This window comes from Pleurodeles waltl, chromosome 8 (genome assembly GCF_031143425.1).
Source record: "Pleurodeles waltl isolate 20211129_DDA chromosome 8, aPleWal1.hap1.20221129, whole genome shotgun sequence".
Taxonomy (NCBI): domain Eukaryota; kingdom Metazoa; phylum Chordata; class Amphibia; order Caudata; family Salamandridae; genus Pleurodeles; species Pleurodeles waltl.
Window position 1 is genome coordinate 1,543,942,481 of NC_090447.1, and position 18,185 is coordinate 1,543,960,665.

At 52.5% G+C, this 18,185-nt stretch overlaps 1 protein-coding gene across 1 annotated transcript in view; it reads left to right on the forward strand.

The window, feature by feature from the left end:
- Positions 1–1,882: 1,882 nt before the first annotated feature.
- Positions 1,883–18,185, forward strand: part of VTCN1 (V-set domain containing T cell activation inhibitor 1) — a 157,742-nt gene continuing 141,439 nt past the window's right edge. The window contains exon 1 of the mRNA XM_069203016.1: positions 1,883–2,147. Within this exon, the coding sequence (XP_069059117.1) occupies positions 2,116–2,147 (32 nt within the window). The 5' untranslated portion in view covers positions 1,883–2,115. The remainder of the gene's footprint in view (positions 2,148–18,185) is intronic.

The following is an 18,185-nucleotide window of genomic DNA, read 5'->3' on the forward strand; positions in this document are numbered from 1 at the left end:
AACACCTCTATCAACTAATCAACCAGTGTCCCACTGGCCACCTCAGGAACCACCAACTCCTCGACACCATGCAGTGCCGATTCATGCCAACCACAACATGGAAAAAACACTAATTTTTGCTGCAGACATCTTTGGCAGAGGAGACACAGTGGCCCTCGTTCCCCTGGATCTCTCTGCAGCATTTGGCACGGTCTCATACCCCATCCTCATCAGATGCCTGCACAATATTGGCATCCAAGGATCTTCTCTCCTCTGGATCTGCTTCTTCTTAACGGATAGAACACAAGCTGCCAGCCTGGCACCTCACGCCTCGGAAACCAGAAAACTCATCTGTGGAGGGCCTCAAGGTTCATCGCTCAGCCCCACCTCTTCAACACATACATGATCCCTCCGGCCAACAACATCCACGCACACATCAACGTCCTCTCCTACGCCTACAACCTGCAACTCACACTCTCCCTCTCGGATCGCACGTCCAAGATAAGAAACAAGTTCTCCACCTGCATGACCAAAGCTGCTGGATGAAAGCCAAATGTCTCAAGATAAACACCGACAAGACAGAAGTAGTGATCTTCGGCAACAAAACCTCACCATCGGACTCACACCAAGACCCCAGGCCAGGAACCATGAAATAATCATCAGCAAACTGGACATGTCCGCACAAGTTGATGCCATCACTCCATCTAGCTTCCACACCCTGAAGATGCTGAGGAAGATCTTCAAATGGCTCCCTAGCAAATTGTACTCTAGGAACACCCTCCACACCCAGATCACCAAACAACTCACCAGCAGACTACACACCAGCCAGAAGTCGATGCCAAGACTCATCCTCAAGCTCTCACACAGCACTCACATCACACCACGCCTCAGGGAGCTCCACTGGCTCTCGATGCACAAACACACTCATCTCATGCTCCTTCCACACACATTCAAGGCACTACACAACTCAGGCCCCACTTATCTCAACTTTCATATACACTTCCACCAACCATCCAAACACCTCCGGGGTCTGACTTGCACACATCGCCGCCACACAGAACACGATCAGGAGGATGGGCGTTCCCATTCATCGTTCCTAAAGCGTGGAAGGGCCTCCCACTTCACCATCAGAACCTCCACCTCTCTTCTTGAGTTCTGCAAGACACTGAGGACCTGGTTTTCAATTCATTAACCCACCCTAGGCAGGGCTAGGCACACACACCTGCTCAGACCCAGGAAATCCTTGCAGGTGATGAACCAACCTACCCTAGGCAGGACTAGGCACACACCTGCTCAGTGCCAGGACACCCTTGTGGGTGAATAACCAACTTACCCTAGGCAGGGCTAGACACACACCGGCTCAGTGCCAGGACACCCTTGTGGGTGAATAACCAACTTACCCTAGGCAGGGCTAGACACACACCGGCTCAGTGCCAGGCTACCCTCACGGGTGATTAAAGAACCTACCCTAGGCAGGGCCCGGCACACAAACACCTGCTCAGCACCAGGATACCCTTGTGGGTGGTTAACCAACCTACCCTAGGCAGGGCTCGGCACACACACCTGCTCAGTGCCAGGATACCCTAACGGGTGATTAAAGAACCTACCCTAGGCAGGGCTCGGCACACACCTGCTCAGTGCCAGGGTACCCCCAGGAGTGATTAACCAACCTACTCCGGGCAGGGCTCGGCACACACCTGATACCCTCAGAAGTGACAATGCACTGTACACATACATACCATATAAAATAACAGGGTGCACCTCAGTCAGGAGACCCAGTAAAGCAGGGGCGCCTCTAGCTCAGTGCACTGTCCCTTCTGAGGTGGGGCCAAGACTGGAAGTGGTTGTTGTCTGTCTGCAAGCAGAGTGACGAGTCACTGAAAGGAATGCTCGGACTGACTGCCAGTGTCTCACTCATTGTGCTCTCCGGGTGAGGCCGCACTGAAGCCGCACCCCTCTGTGGCAGGTAGCGCCCTGAGGCCATGCAGGGGAGGGCTCGCGTCTTCCTGGCAGGTGAGTGCCTCCTGCCACACCTGGCTCCTGCAGGGACAGACGGACAGGAGCTGGACCTCTGACCCCTTCGGGGCTCCCCCGGGCTGACAGCAGGCGCCTCGTCCACGGAGCTACCTCGGCAGCATGGCCACTGCCGGACAAATCATATTCCGGAGGTAGGGCGACTGCAGACCTGAGGGTAGCGCAAAGAGGCGGCGTCGAGGCGCATGCTCCAACATCTGCGTACTTCTGGGGGAGGGGAGGAGGGCAGGACTCGGAGGGGAAAGTTAGTGACTTCTGCCCGGCAGTGAGGGGGGTAAATGACTGGACCTACGGGCAGTGACGGGGTAAATGCAGTGCTTAATTTGTGCTTGTTGTTTCCGGTGCTGAGCACCGGCACTTATTTGTGAGGGCCGGGCTTAGTCTTCAGCCTCAAGCATTTGCTGCGAGCAAAAGACACATATGGGAAAGACGGAAGAAGGAAAAACTAAAAAGTGTCATAAAGGGAGAAAGTAGAAAGTTGCAGGATGAGCTGAAGGGGCAGGGGTGGCTGTAAATAGATTGAAGAGGCCAGAGATGGCTTCAGGATTACGCTGCCTCAGTATTTAGTGCTGGCAGATTTAATTACAGCAGCATCTTGTGTTTAAGAGGAGGGCTTTGAGCACCGGCGCCTCTTAATTTACAAATTAAGCACTGGGTAAATGACTGAACCTCCGGGCAGTGAGGAGGTAAATGACTGGACATCGTGTGGTGCCCCACCTCGTGCCCGCTGTAGTGGGTACTGATGCCCCGGGTTTGGGTACATCTCAGGGGACAGTGGGCGTCCTTGGCTGGTGCCCCACCTCGTGCCCGCTGTAGTGGGTACTGATGCCCCGGGTTTGGGTACATCTCAGGGGACAGTGGGCGTCCTTGGCTGGTGCCCCACCTCGTGCCCGCTGTAGTGTGTACTCGTGCCCGCTGTAGTGGGTACTCCTGCCCCCGGGTGTGAGTAGAGTACATCACAGGGGACAGTGGGCGTCCATGGCTGGAGCCCCACCTCGTGCCCGCTGTAGTGGGTACTCCTGCCCCGGGTGTGGGTACATCTCAGGGGACAGTGGGCGTCCGTGGCTGGTGCCGCACCTCGTGCCCGCTGTAGTGGGTACTGATGCCCCGGGTTTGGGTACATCTCAGGGGACAGTGGGCGTCCGTGGCTGGTGCCCCACCTCGTGCCCGCTGTAGTGGGTACTCGTGCCCCCGGGTTTGGGTACATCTCAGGGGACAGTGGGCGTCCGTGGCTGGTGCCCCACCTCGTGCCCGCTGTAGTGGGTACTGATGCCCCGGGTTTGGGTACATCTCAGGGGACAGTGGGCGTCCGTGGCTGGTGCCGCACCTCGTGCCCGCTGTAGTGGGTACTGATGCCCCGGGTTTGGGTACATCTCAGGGGACAGTGGGCGTCCGTGGCTGGTGCCCCACCTCGTGCCCGCTGTAGTGGGTACTCGTGCCCCCGGGTTTGGGTACATCTCAGGGGACAGTGGGCGTCCGTGGCTGGTGCCCCACCTCGTGCCCGCTGTAGTGGGTACTCCTGCCCCGGGTGTGAGTACATCACAGGGGACAGTGGGCGTCCGTGGCTGGTGCCGCACCTCGTGCCCGCTGTAGTGGGTACTCGTGCCCCCGGGTTTGGGTACATCTCAGGGGACAGTGGGCGTCCGTGGCTGGTGCCCCACCTCGTGCCCGCTGTAGTGGGTACTCGTGCCCGCTGTAGTGGGTACTCCTGCCCCGGGTGTGGGTACATCTCAGGGGACAGTGGGCGTCCGTGGCTGGTGCCCCACCTCGTGCCCGCTGTAGTGGGCACCCCTGCCCCGGGTGTGGGCACTGAGCTCCTATCCAGGTGAAGGCTGCCAGCTCCAAGCTCGCGGCGCAGTAGCGTCGGGCGCTGGTATTAGTCTCTGAGCCGGCGCTTGAAACCATGTTTTACACCCAGAGGGAGCCTGGACAGAGGGCGCTGAGACCCCGGCCCTGCGGGGCTCCGGCTCTCCTGAGAGTAAACTCTGAACCTCATTATAACGCCCCTGTGACCTCTGGGTCTTTAGTGAATGTATTTATATTCAAAGAAACACAGATTGAAGCTTGGTGGCAGTGAGGGGCACTTCGGTGTATCCTATAGATATTACAGGGGGCACCCCCAGTCTCTCCAGCTCGCCACCCAGGCACCCCTAACTACCCCCCGCCGCGCCCCCTGCGCTGTATCGTGACGATGACATGTTACACGTCTTGTGAAGGCCGCGCTTTACCTGCAGTGACGTCACTGGGATGCTACAACCTGCAGCAGGGGCGCCTCTCACAACTGCAGGGGTCTCTTCAATTCTTAACAAGAATGTGTTGCAAATGATGAGACTCCAGTGCTGTCATGTGGAGGGTCGTGCAGTACCGTGGAGGACAGCGTTGTACAGTGCAGTGTTGTAGAGTGCAGTGTTGTCATGTGGAGGGTCGTGCAGTACCGTGGAGGACAGCGTTGTACAGTGCAGTGTTGTAGACTCCAGTGCTGTCATGTGGAGGGTCGTGCAGTACCGTGGAGGACAGCGTTGTACAGTGCAGTGTTGTAGAGTGCAGTGTTGTCATGTGGAGGGTCGTGCAGTACCGTGGAGGACAGCGTTGTACAGTGCAGTGTTGTAGAGTGCAGTGTTGTCATGTGGAGGGTCGTGCAGTACCGTGGAGGACAGCGTTGTACAGTGCAGTGTTGTAGAGTGCAGTGTTGTCATGTGGAGGGTCGTGCAGTACCGTGGAGGACAGCGTTGTACAGTGCAGTGTTGTAGACTCCAGTGCTGTCATGTGGAGGGTCGTGCAGTACCGTGGAGGACAGCGTTGTACAGTGCAGTGTTGTCGAGTGCAGTGTTGTCATGTGGAGGGTCGTGCAGTACAGCAGAGGTCAGCGTTGTACAGTGCAGTGTTGTCGAGTGCAGTGTTGTCATGTGGAGGGTCGTGCAGTACAGCAGAGGTCAGCGTTGTACAGTGCAGTGTTGTAGAGTGGAGCAGAGTGGAGTAGAGAGGAGTGAGGTGGCGTACAGGGAAGTAAAGTGTGATAGAGTGGATTGGAGCCCTGTACAGTGGTGTGGGGCGCATAGCAGTCCAGGGGTGTAGCGTGCGGTTCAGTAAAGTGTCAAAAATTGGAGTGTTATGTCTACAGTACAGTGAAGTGCTGTGCTATAAAGTCTATAGTAAGGAGTAGAGTGGTGTACAGTGGAGTGCTGTGCTATAAAGTCTTTAGAAAGGAGTAGAGTGTTGTACAGTGGAGTGCTGTGGTATAAAGTCTATAGTAAGGAGTTGTTGTACAGTGGAGTGCTGTGGTATAAAGTCTATAGTAAGGAGTAGAGTGGTGTACAGTGGAGTGCTGTGCTATAAAGTCTTTAGAAAGGACTAGAGTGTTGTACAGTGGAGTGCTGTGGTATAAAGTCTATAGTAAGGAGTAGATTGTTGTACAGTGGAGTGCTGTGGTATAAAGTCTTTAGAAAGGAGTAGAGTGTTGTATAGTGGAGTGCTGTGGTATAAAGTCTATAGTAAGGAGTAGATTGTTGTACAGTGGAGTGCTGTGGTATAAAGTCTTTAGAAAGGAGTAGAGTGTTGTACAGTGGAGTGCTGTGGTATAAGGTCTGTAAAAAGGAGTAGTGTGTTGTACAGTGCAGTGCTGTGGTATAAAGTCTCGTAGAAAGGAGTAGAGTGTTGTACAGTGGAGCGCTGTGGTATAAAGTCTATAGGAAGGAGTAGACTGTTGTACAATGAAGTGCTGTGGTATAAAGTCCATAGAAAGGAGAGTGTTGTACAGTTGAGCGCTGTGGTATAAAGTCTTTAGAAAGGATTAGATTGGTGTACAGTGGAGTGCTGTGGTATAAAGTCTTTAGAAAGAAGTAGAGTGTTGTACAGTGGAGTGCTGTGGTATAAAGTCTGTAAAAAGTAGTAGTGTGTTGTACAGTGCAGTGCTGTGGTATAAAGTCTTGTAGAAAGGAGTAGAATGTTGTACAGTGGAGTGCTGTGGTATTAAGTCTATAATAGGGAGTAGAGTGGTGTACAGTGGAGTGCTGTGGTATAAAGTCTATAGTAAGGAGTAGAGTGTTGTACAGTGGAATGCTGTGGTATTAATTCTATAGGAAGGAGTAGAGTGTTGTACAATGGAGTGCTGTGGTATAAAGTCCATAGAAAGGAGTAGAGTGTTGTACAGTGGAGTGCTGTGGTATAAATTCCATAGAAAGGAGTAGAGTGTTGTACAGTGGAGTGCTCTGGTATACAGTCTATAATAAGGAGTAGAGTGGTGTACAGTGGAGTGCTGTGGTGTAAAGTCCATAGTAAGGAGTAGAGTGTTGTACAGTGGAGTGCTGTAGTATAAAGTCTATAATAAGGAGTAGAGTGTTGTACAGTGGAGCGCTGTGGTATAAATTCCATAGAAAGGATTAGAGTGGTGTACAGTGGAGTGCTGTGGTATAAAGTCTATAATAAGGAGTAGAGTGGTGTACAGTGGAGTGCTGTGGTGTAAAGTCCATAGTAAGGAGTAGAGTGTTGTACAGTGGAGTGCTGTAGTATAAAGTCTATAATAAGGAGTAGAGTGTTGTACAGTGGAGCGCTGTGGTATAAATTCCATAGAAAGGATTAGAGTGGTGTACAGTGGAGTGCTGTGGTATAAAGTCTATAGTAAGGAGTAGAGTGTTGTACAGTGCAGTGGTGCAGGAAAGCGTTGAGTACAGATTTGTAAGTGGATTGTACACAGATGACGTGGAGTACAGTGTCGTAGAGCGACATGTTTCAGTAGATTACAGCTGAAGAGGGTGGAGGAGAGTGTGGTGGAGTAGAACGGTGTAGAGAGGAGCGTTGACTAGTGGCGTAGAGTGTGGTAAAGTATTGCGTAGTGGAGTATAATGAAGTGCAGTCGATTGGAGTCATGTAGGAATGTGAATTGTAATTGCATTTCTATAGCGCATACTACCCCTGAGGAGATTTCCAAGCGCTTTAGGGCAGGTAGTGCGGCGGAACCCAAGGTTAGTGGTTGATCCAGCGGTCGAACGCTGAACATGGGCTCTCAAGAAAGAGAGACGTGGCATGCATTCACTCCGGTTACGTTGTGATAGATTAGAGTAATACCAGTTAGGTGTGGTCGTACTGGAGGCCAGGTGGGTTTGGGTGAATGGTTGGTGAGAAGGATAGGCTACTGGAGACTAGGGACTTCATTCACAAAGGTGAATTTAGACCAAACGTCTAAGTTTACACCAAAAGTCTAACTTAACTAGCAGTAACATTAGGGCCCATATTTATACTTTTTTAGCGCTGCATTTGCGCCTCTTTTTGACGCAAAAACGGTGCAAACTTGCAAAATACAATTGGATTTAGCAAAATTGCGCCGTTTTTGCGTCAAAAAGCGGCGCAAATGCGGCGCTAAAAAAGTATAAATATGGGCCTAGATTTTTTGTCGAAGTTCACACCAAAAGTCTACCTTTACTATAAGTAAAGTTAGACTTCGGGTCTTAACTCAGACTTTAGGTCTAAATTTAGGGGCATATTTAAGAGCCCCTAGCTCCACCTTAGCGCCGCCATAGTGTCATTCTTTTACGCTAAGTTGGCGCTAAAGTGGCCTTTTCAAGTGCAGTATTCACAAAGTGGTGCGATGCATGCCTTACTTTGTAAACCCTTGGGCACCCCTCCATTTGGGGGGGTGAAAAAATAGCACAAGGAAATCTAAGAGATTTCCTTGCGCCAATTTTTACCACTCTTTTACCGCCTGCTAAGAGCAGGTGTTAAAGGGGGCGTATGTATAATAGGCCCCTATGTCCTCTGCAGGAGTAGCGCCAACATTTTGGTGCTACTCCTTCAGACTACATCAATAGCATTAAAAAATGATGCTATTGCCCCCGTGCCAAGATGCACTATATTTTAAATACGGCGCACACAAGGGGGCGGTAGGGGGTGCTAAGGGGCACTGGTTGCAGCGCCACTTTCCTTAAATCTGCCCCTTAGACTTTTGGTCTAAACTTACCTTTGTGAATTGGACCCACTGCAATGTTAGTTTACAGGGATTGGGTTTTAAAGAGAGGTTGTGATCTATGAAATGAGGTGTCAGCCACTTGCAGAATTGCATTAGAGGGATTAAGACAGACAGGCATGGGACTGAGAGGAGGCCACCCTCAGACGCAGGGGGCATGTGGAGAACGGAGGGGAGGTGGACCATCACTCTGAAGAAAGAGAAGAGAGGACTCAAGCGGAAGTCAGTCGAGTTCAGTTTTCATGCAGGGTTTTAGGAATTGTTGGAGGGTGGGTCATTAGTTGTGTGGCCTGCACAAGTAACGAGTCCGCACCGACCGCCACCGGGAACCAAACACCCCATTGTAGCGCTCGACTCTCATAGGGTAGCGTCGCAGAGCAGTCCAAGGCTTACTCAAGGGAGGCGGTGTGGGCTAGTAATCCCCATTCACGAGCACACACGCATTACTCTCAATAAATGATTGTCCAGGCTGTGCTTTTCTTTTGATAAAGTAAAAGTACATTTATTACACACACGCTACTCAATACTATGCAACAATCTACAAATATACACAAGTTGATGGAATTAATCTTGGATGACATTTCATAATCATTCTGGGCTCACCCAAGGGGAAATGTTACCCTGTTTTACGTCACTGGGTTCTGCCAACAAGACTTGGCACATGCAAAGCTCACTGTTAGCGGAAAATGGTGCTGCCCGGGACCAGGAGGGACCTGGTGGCCTCTACCCAGGAGGGGGAGACAGAGGGGGCTCGCAGCAACTCTGAGAGCCCTCAGAAGACCAGGCAAGGTGCTCAGGAGTTCCACAGCACAGGGACAAAGGAGGTGCAAATGGAGGCCCATGCAGCATGACACAAAGGATTCCCACGCCACCGGAGAACCACTCAGGGAGCTGTGAGTCGCAGGATGGAGTGCTGGGGGCCTAAGCTGTGCTGTGCATGAAGAACTTCTTGGAAGGTCGCACACAAGCCTTGGCAACTGCAAGTCACGCGGTGCATGGGGGTACTATCTTGCGTGGGGAGGCAAGCTCTTACCTCCACTAAAGTTCGACAGCTGGACCGTGGGATTCTCAGGGTCACTTCAGTCCACCACCCGTGTTGCTGGATCCATGCCTGTCATCTGGAGCGGGGGTCCAAGCCACTGGTTGTTGCTGCAGAAAGTTGCCTGCTGAAGCAGGGAAGTGACTCTGTCACTCGACAAGAGATTCCTTTGTTCTTCTGGTGCAGGCTGAACACAGGCTATCCTCGGAGGATGCACGACCTGGAAACAGTTGCAGTTGCAGGCAGGCGCTGAAGATACAATGTTGCAGAAGTTGTCTTTGCTTCTTTGTTGCAGTTTGTAGAGTTCCTTGAGGGTCCAGCTGTGGTTCTGTTGGTAGAAGATGAAGTAAAGGATGCAGAGGATTCCTGCTGGAGTCTTGCAATCCGAATCTGAAGAACCACCCAAGAGAGAGACCCTAAATAGCCCTGAGAGGGAGATTGGTCACCTAACCAGGTAAGCACCTATCAGGAGGGGTCTCTGATGTCACTTGCTGGCACTGGCCACTCAGATGCTCCCAGAGTGCCCCACCACCTTGGAATCCAAGATGTCAAAACCCAGGGACACTCTGGAGGAGCTCTGACCACCACCCATAGGGTGGTGATGGACAGAGGAGTGGTCACTCCCCTTTCCTTTGTCCAGTTTCACACCGGAGCAGGGACTGGGGGCAGAAACCTCCTTGAGAGGTGGCAGCAGCTGGGGCTGCCTGGAAAACCTCAGAAGGCTGGTATGGGCAGTGCTGGGGGTCCACTGTGGAGCCCCCAGAGTGCATGGAATTCTAAAACCAATACTAGAATCAGTATTGGGGTACAATTCTCAGATGTTAGACAGATTACATGGCGATATTCGGAGTTACCATTGAGAAGCTAGAAATAGGTATTGACCTATGTCCAGTGCACATGTAAAATAGCATCTGCGAACTCACAAAGTCTGGGAAAATAGTCCTGGATGACGTTGGGGCACTCTTCTGGTGCAGGGGTGTCCTCACACACAGGTACTTTGCACCCAGCCTTCAGGGTTGGGCGGCCTGACATATAGGCGACTTATAAGTGACCTGGTGCAGTGTAAATGGCAGTGAAAGGGTGCATGCACCGCAGTCCTGCAGAAGCCTTTGCATGGGCTCCCTGTGGGTGGCAAAATAAATGCTGCAGCCCTTAGGGATCCCCTGGAACTCCAATACCCTGGGTAGCTAAGTAATGTATACTAGGGACTTGTGAGGGGGCACCAGTGTGCCAATTTGGGATGAAATACTGGGTTACCGGTATGTAGTGACAAATTTGGGAAAAGACAGAGCATAAGCACTGGCGTCCTGGTTAGCAGGACTCCAGTGACACAGTCAAGCATACTGACAAACAGGCCAGAAATTGGGGTAATCATGCTAGGAAGAGGCTACTTTCTCACAGGGTAAGGACACAAACACAGCGCTGGAGTGACGCTATGCTGCTCCTGCAGGTCCCCCTGCCATTGTGCACTTTGTCGGTGGTAGCCCCATCTTCGTGGGGCCACCACAAGCTGAGAATGGAGCTGAGGGAGACATTGTGCCTCGCAAGGAATTGTGGGGCAGGTTAGATGAGCGGCTCTCCTGCTGCTGCCGGGGCGAGCTGCTTCCCTTCAGTGTTTCATTGGTGTCTGTCAGTGGCCTCGCGCCACGATGCTCTTTGTCTGAAGGATGCCCAGACACCCCCACGAGACTGCCTTGTCGGAGAGCAGCGCAGGGAGCCCACCCCCGGCTGTCCTCGTGTTGGGGGGTGTCTGGTCCCACCAGGTAAGTGGCATTGGGGAGCGGTTCCGGAAGCCCAGTCCTGGCCGCTCCTGCTGTCTCCATGCATGGCCAGCACCTCTAGGTGCTTCTGCGGGAGCCGACCCTTCATTTGGTGTCTGATCGCTTCTGCGGACAGATGCACGAGCTGCAGACAGACAGGTCGCCTTGGGGGAGTGCGGCTGCACTCCCCCCTCTTCCTCTTGCACCACTAGGGCCTCGGATGGGGATCGGATCCTTTCCAGAACCTTCCGCTATGGTGCCCTGTAGGAGGCTGGACTGGCTTGTAGTGAGTACCAAGGGGTACTTGCACCTTGCACCAGGCCCAGTTATCCCTTATTAGTGTATAGGGTGTCTAGCAGCTTAGGCTGATAGATAATGGTAGCTTAGCAGAGCAGCTCAGGCTGAACTAGGAGACGTGTGAAGCTACTACAGTACCACTTAGTGTCATATGCACAATATCATAATAAAACACAATACACAGTTATACTAAAAATAAAGGTACTTTATTTTTATGACAATATGCCAAAGTATCTTAGAGTGTACCCTCAGTGAGAGGATAGGAAATATACACAAGATATATATACACAATAGCAAAAATATGCAGTATAGTCTTAGAAAACAGTGCAAACAATGTATAGTTACAATAGGATGCAATGGGGAAACATAGGGATAGGGGCAACACAAACCATATACTCCAAAAGTGGAATGCGAACCACGAATGGACCCCAAACCTATGTGACCTTGTAGAGGGTCGCTGGGACTATTAGAAAATAGTGAGGGTTAGAAAAATAACCCTCCCCAAGACCCTGAAAAGTGAGTGCAAAGTGCACTAAAGTTCCTCTAAGGACAAAGAAGTCGTGTTAGAGGAATAATGCAGGAAAGACACAAACCAGCAATGCAACAACTGTGGATTTCCAATCTAGGGTACCTGTGGAACAAGGGGACCAAGTCCAAAAGTCACAAGCAAGTCGGAGATGGGCAGATGCCCAGGAAATGCCAGCTGCGGGTGCAAAGAAGCTTCTACTGGACAGAAGAAGCTGAGGTTTCTGCAGGAACGAAAAGGGCTAGAGACTTCCCCTTTGGTGGACGGATCCCTCTCGCCATGGAGAGTCGTGCAGAAGTGTTTTCCCGCCGAAAGAACGCCAACAAGCCTTGCTAGCTGCAAATCGTGCGGTTGGCGTTTTTGGACGCTGCCGGGGCCCAGGAGGGACCAGGAGGTCGCAAATTGGACCTGGAGAGAGAGGGGACGTCGAGCAAGACAAACAGCCCTCACTGAAGCAGGTAGCACCCGGAGAAATGCCAGAAACAGGCACTACGAGGATGCATGAAACGGTGCTCGCCGAAGTTGCACAAAGGAGTCCCACGTCGCCGGAGACCAACTTAGAAAGTCGTGCAATGCAGGTTAGAGTGCCGTGGACCCAGGCTTGGCTGTGCACAAAGGATTTCCGCCGGAAGTGCACAGGGGCCGGAGTAGCTGCAAAGTCGCGGTTCCCAGCAATGCAGCCCAGCGAGGTGAGGCAAGGACTTACCTCCACCAAACTTGGGCTGAAGAGTCACTGGACTGTGAGGGTCACTTGGACAGAGTCGCTGGATTCGAGGGACCTCGCTCGTTGTGCTGAGAGGAGACCCAAGGGACCAGTGATGCAGCTTTTTGGTGCCTGCGGTTGCAGGGGGAAGATTCCGTCGACCCACTGGAGATTTCTTCGGAGCTTCTAGTGCAGAGAGGAGGCAGACTACCCCCACAGCATGCACAAGCAGGAAAACAGTCGAGAAGGCGGCAGGATCAGCGTTACAGAGTTGCAGTAGTCGTCTTTGCTACTATGTTGCAGGTTTGCAGGCTTCCAGCGCGGTCAGCAGTCGATTCCTTATCAGAAGGTGAAGAGAGAGATGCAGAGGAACTCGGATGAGCTCTTGCATTCGTTATCTAAAGTTTCCCCAGAGACAGAGACCCTAAATAGCCAGAAAAGAGGGTTTGGCTACTTAGGAGAGAGGATAGGCTACTAACACCTGAAGGAGCCTATCAGCAGGAGTCTCTGACGTCACCTGGTGGCACTGGCCACTCAGAGCAGTCCAGTGTGCCAGCAGCACCTCTGTTTCCAAGATGGCAGAGGTCTGGAGCACACTGGAGGAGCTCTGGACACCTCCCAGGGGAGGTGCAGGTCAGGGGAGTGGGCACTCCCCTTTCCTTTGTCCAGTTTCGCGCCAGAGCAGGGGCTAAGGGGTCCCTGAACCGGTGTAGACTGGCTTATGCAGAATTGGCCACATCTGTGCCCAAGAAAGCATTTCCAGAGGCTGGGGGAGGCTACTCCTCCCCTGCCTTCACACCATTTTCCAAAGGGAGAGGGTGTCACACCCTCTCTCAGAGGAAGTTCTTGGTTCTGCCATCCTGGGCCAGGCCTGGCTGGACCCCAGGAGGGCAGATGCCTGTCTGAGGGGTTGGCAGCAGCAGCAGCTGCAGTGAAACCCCAGGAAGGGCAGTTTGGCAGTACCAGGGTCTGTGCTACAGACCACTGGGATCATGGAATTGTGCCAACAATGCCAGGATGGCATAGAGGGGGCAATTCCATGATCATAGACATGTTACATGGCCATATTCGGAGTTACCATTGTGAAGCTACATATAGGTAGTGACCTATATGTAGTGCACGCGTGTAATGGTGTCCCCGCACTCACAAAGTTCAGGCAATTGGCTCTGAACAATGTGGGGGCACCTTGGCTAGTGCCAGGGTGCCCACACACTAAGTAACTTTGCACCTAACCTTTACCAGGTAAAGGTTAGACATATAGGTGACTTATAAGTTACTTAAGTGCAGTGTAAAATGGCTGTGAAATAACGTGGACGTTATTTCACTCAGGCTGCAGTGGCAGGCCTGTGTAAGAATTGTCAGAGCTCCCTATGGGTGGCAAAAGAAATGCTGCAGCCCATAGGGATCTCCTGGAACCCCAATACCCTGGGTACCTCAGTACCATATACTAGGGAATTATAAGGGTGTTCCAGTAAGCCAATGTAAATTGGTAAAAATGGTCACTAGCCTGTTAGTGACAATTTGGAAAGAAATGAGAGAGCATTACCACTGAGGTTCTGATTAGCAGAGCCTCAGTGAGACAGTTAGTCACTACACAGGTAACACATTCAGGCACACTTATGAGCACTGGGGCCCTGGGTTACCAGGGTCCCAGTGACACATACAACTAAAACAACATATATACAGTGAAAAATGGGGGTAACATGCCAGGCAAGATGGTACTTTCCTACATGCCCCCCATCTTTACTTCTTTTGGGGGCAGCTCCCGGGCCCTGAACCCCCGGGTATCGACCTGTCCAGCGGCACAGCCTCACACGATTCGCCACTCGCTCGGAAATAGGACAAAGGTCTCAGACCTTCTGCTTGTGATATCTCGGTCCCCAGGGGCCGATTTTGATGATCCTGGTGTTGTTTTGCTCCTGGTGATGAGCCCTTGCCACCCGGAGCCCTTTCATTAGGCCTCCTGGCTTAGAAGGTTCCAAATTGTAGTGAGCCTGTCCCACTGACTCCCTGCGCCAGACTTTCCCCTGGATGCTCCCTTTTGTTCTGGGCTGCGTGCCATCCTTGCGCCAGCCCAGTCTTTCCCCGAAACAGAACCTCACTGCGCCTCGTTGGGTCTGAAGTAATTCATGGGCAGAGTCCCTGCCCCAGGGGCCAGTCAGGGAGCTCTTCCTTCCAGTTGTCCATGACGCCCGTCTGCAGTCTCAGTGTCCTGTAGGGAAACACAGCCAAGAGAGGACTCTCCCCTCTGCAGGACCTTGTAAGTGGGGATGGAAGTGTCCAGCAGGCCTGCACCTTTGGCCTATCCAGATGTGCCACATCACTTCTGTGCCCCTGTCCCCTCCTTCCTGCACAGTCTTCATGGATACCTGAAAATGGCATCGTCCAGGAGCTAGGGCCACATGTGCTCTGAGACTCTCAGCCCCTCCTCTCTGACATTCCTTCCAGGGCCTCTCTGCCCATTTCCTGGCACGAGATGACTGCTAGCTGATTGATGCAGGGCCCTGCTCAGGCAGCTGGACAGAGCAGTAACTAGCCCTAATCCCGTGCTGCGTCAGAGAAAGAAGACATTCCTGGATGACCCATAAGTTGTGCAACTCTGCCTTTGCAGCCTACTGCATTCCTCATTCATTTCATACAGGTTACAGTGCACATTGGTGTGACTCTGGTCTCTGTGGGCCCTAGGTGTCTGGAGTTGTGCCCCAGGCCATCCTTCCCATTGACATTTAATGGAGTGTCCCCACAGTGAAAGACAGTAAGCACGCTGACCATCCCTCACATGTGTAAACCCATCTCATGAAGCCTTCGCCAGGTCACCTCCCACTCGGCAGAGTTCTTTCTGTGCCAGGCTGCCTAAGCGCAGTTCTTGGGCTGTTCACACTAGGAATCCACCCCGCGCAACCCTCACACATGTGCACACATGATCACGTGTAACCAGCCCAGGGCCTCCTAACCTTGCTGCGTCACAGCACCCTTTGCTTAACAAGGTAGCACCAGCGGTAAACACGCGTAGTCCATTTTACGATGAGTTTACTGTGGGTGAGTCCACAACTAGGAGGATCCCTCATAGCAAAAGGTCAAAAACAAGGTGATGAAAAAGCGAAAAACCAGGGCGAACCAGATAGTCAGAACCGTCATCTCACAGGAATATAGTGCGCAACGGGTTTCTGAGATAGCAAACGATCTAAGGACGTAACCTATAGAAAGCAATCAGAGAATGTAACCTATAGAAAGCAGTCTGAGGATGTAACCTATAGAAAGCAGTCTGAGGATGTAACCTATAGAAAGCAGTCTGAGGCTATACGCACAGTCTAAAAACAACAGTTAGTCGTGAGTTTTGGTTCATAAGTGTATTCTCTCTCCATGATGCTAGGGAAACTCAGTGGCAAAACCATAGTTACAGTTATGGTTCAACTGCAAACCCCCAAACCTGTCATCTATGGCACACCGCTAGAATCACAACTCACGCCTGCCAAACACGACACATGATCGCACTGAAAGCATCACTGATGGCAACACATATGGGATCACCAGAGTCGCGGCACAGGAGACAATATGAAACCAGCACTCTTGACACACATTTCGCAAATATAATAGGTGACTGAGCAGATTGGTTGCCTCCCGTGTGACACGGGTCACCCTGCCATGTGACTCGGGTCGCCTCCCATGTGACACAGGTCGCCCACCCATGTGACACGGGTCGCCTAGCCATGTGACTCGGGTCGCCTCCCATGTGACACAGGTCGCCCACCCATGTGACACGGGTCGCCCACCCATGTGACACGGGTCACCTAGCCATGTGACACAGGTCGCCCACCCATGTGACTCAGGTCGCCTAGCCATGTGACACAGGTCGCCCACCCATGTGACACGGGTCGGCTAGCCATGTGACTCAGGTCGCCTAGCCATGTGACACAGGTCGCCTAGCCATGTGACACAGGTCGCCCACCCATGTAACACGGGTCCCCTAGCCATGTGACACGGGTCACCCAGCCATGTGACACGGGTCGGCTAGCCATGTGACACAGGTCACCTAGCCATGTGACTCAGGTCGCCTAGCCATGTGACACAGGGCGCCCACCCATGTGACACGGGTCACCTAGCCATGTGACTCAGGTTGCCTAGCCATGTGACACAGGTCGCCTAGCCATGTGACACAGGTCACCCACCCATGTAACACGGGTCCCCTAGCCATGTGACACTGGTCACCTAGCCATGTGACACTGGTCACCTAGCCATGTGACTCAGGTCGCCTAGCCATGTGACACAGGTCGCCCACCCATGTGACACGGGTCCCCTAGCCATGTGACACTGGTCACCTAGCCATGTGAGACAGGTCACCCACCCATGTAACACGGGTTCCCTAGCCATGTGACACTGGTCACCTAGCCATGTGACACAGGTCGCCCACCCATGTGACACGGGTCGCATAGCCATGTGATACAGGTCAAATATCTATGTGCCACAGGTCGCCCACCCATATGACATGGTTCACCCACCCATGTGACATGGGCCGCCCACCCATGTGACACTGGTCACCCTGCCATGTGACATGGATTGCCTAGCCATGGGACATGGGTCGCCCACCCATGTGACACGGGTCATCCAGCTATGTGACACGGGTCGCCTAGCCATGTGACATGGGTCGCCTAGCCATGTGGTATCAGTCGCCCACCCATGTAACAGTGGTCACCCAGCCATGTGGCATTGATCGCCTAGCCATGTGACATGGGTCGCCCACCAATGTGACATGGTTCTCCCACCCATGTGACATGGGTCACCCTGCCATGTGACACGGTGGTTTCTGGGTGACTGGCTGATGAGGGGTTTTTGGTTGTGTGCTGGTGTCTGTTTGGTCATATGTTGTTTACGATGGTGGGCATGTGACTATGGCAGATTGGACATTTACTGAGAGTTCTGCTGGCAGATGACGGGGATGGAGTTGCAATGGAAGCTGGCTCTGTGGCCGTTGCACAGTGTGCGTGCGTGCACCGTATGATGATGGATGGATGTTTCACTGCGGATGCAGAGTTGTTTTTGTTGGTGGTTTGGCCTTGTGATGGTGGGTTTTGAGGGCATGCTGTAGCTTGTTATATATGATGGTAGGCGAGTGTTTGATCATGTAATGGTGTATATGTGGTGCACTCCTAGGGGCTTAGGGGCATATTTACGAGAGGCTAGCACCACTGTTGCTTGACGTTTGATGAAGGAGCGGCAGCACAAGCCTCTACTGTATCTGTGAGGCCGCGCAAATCCACTCTGCGCGCTTTGACTGGCCTCGTAGATTTGGAGTAAGACAAAGCAATGCAAGTCGCTGCAAGTCGCGGGTCGTGGGGTTTTCCACGCAACACCCATGGGTTTTGACCCATTCTCAGGTTTACAAGGCAATGTATCCCGGGGAAGCGCCAAAACTTTACGCCTCCCTGGGGAGGTGTAATGAGGAGAAACATTTTTATTTCTGCTCGTTGTATCCTCTTTTCATGTGTGCAACATCCTGCAGCGCACATAGAAGGAGGAAACGCCTCCATGGATTGTTCTTGTGCCGGAAGGTGTCCCGTCCTGCACAATGGTGCAAGGGTGCCTGCGTTGCTGCTAGGCTGCTGAAATGACACCAGTGCAGGGGGAAGGACAGGAGTGCACCATGTTGCATTCCTGCACTTCCACTTCGGTATAGGGCAGTGCAGCAAGATGACCTGTGGCGCTGACCTATGCCAAATCCCCATAAATATGCCACTTAGGCCCATATTTGTGGCCGGGTTTGCGTCACTCTTGCACCACGCAATGTAGTGCAGGAGCGACGCACACCGTAAGTGAGATTTATGAAGCCGCGGGACGCCACCTTGCGAGCCCCTGCGTAGCTTCATAAATCTCGAGTTACATTACTCCGT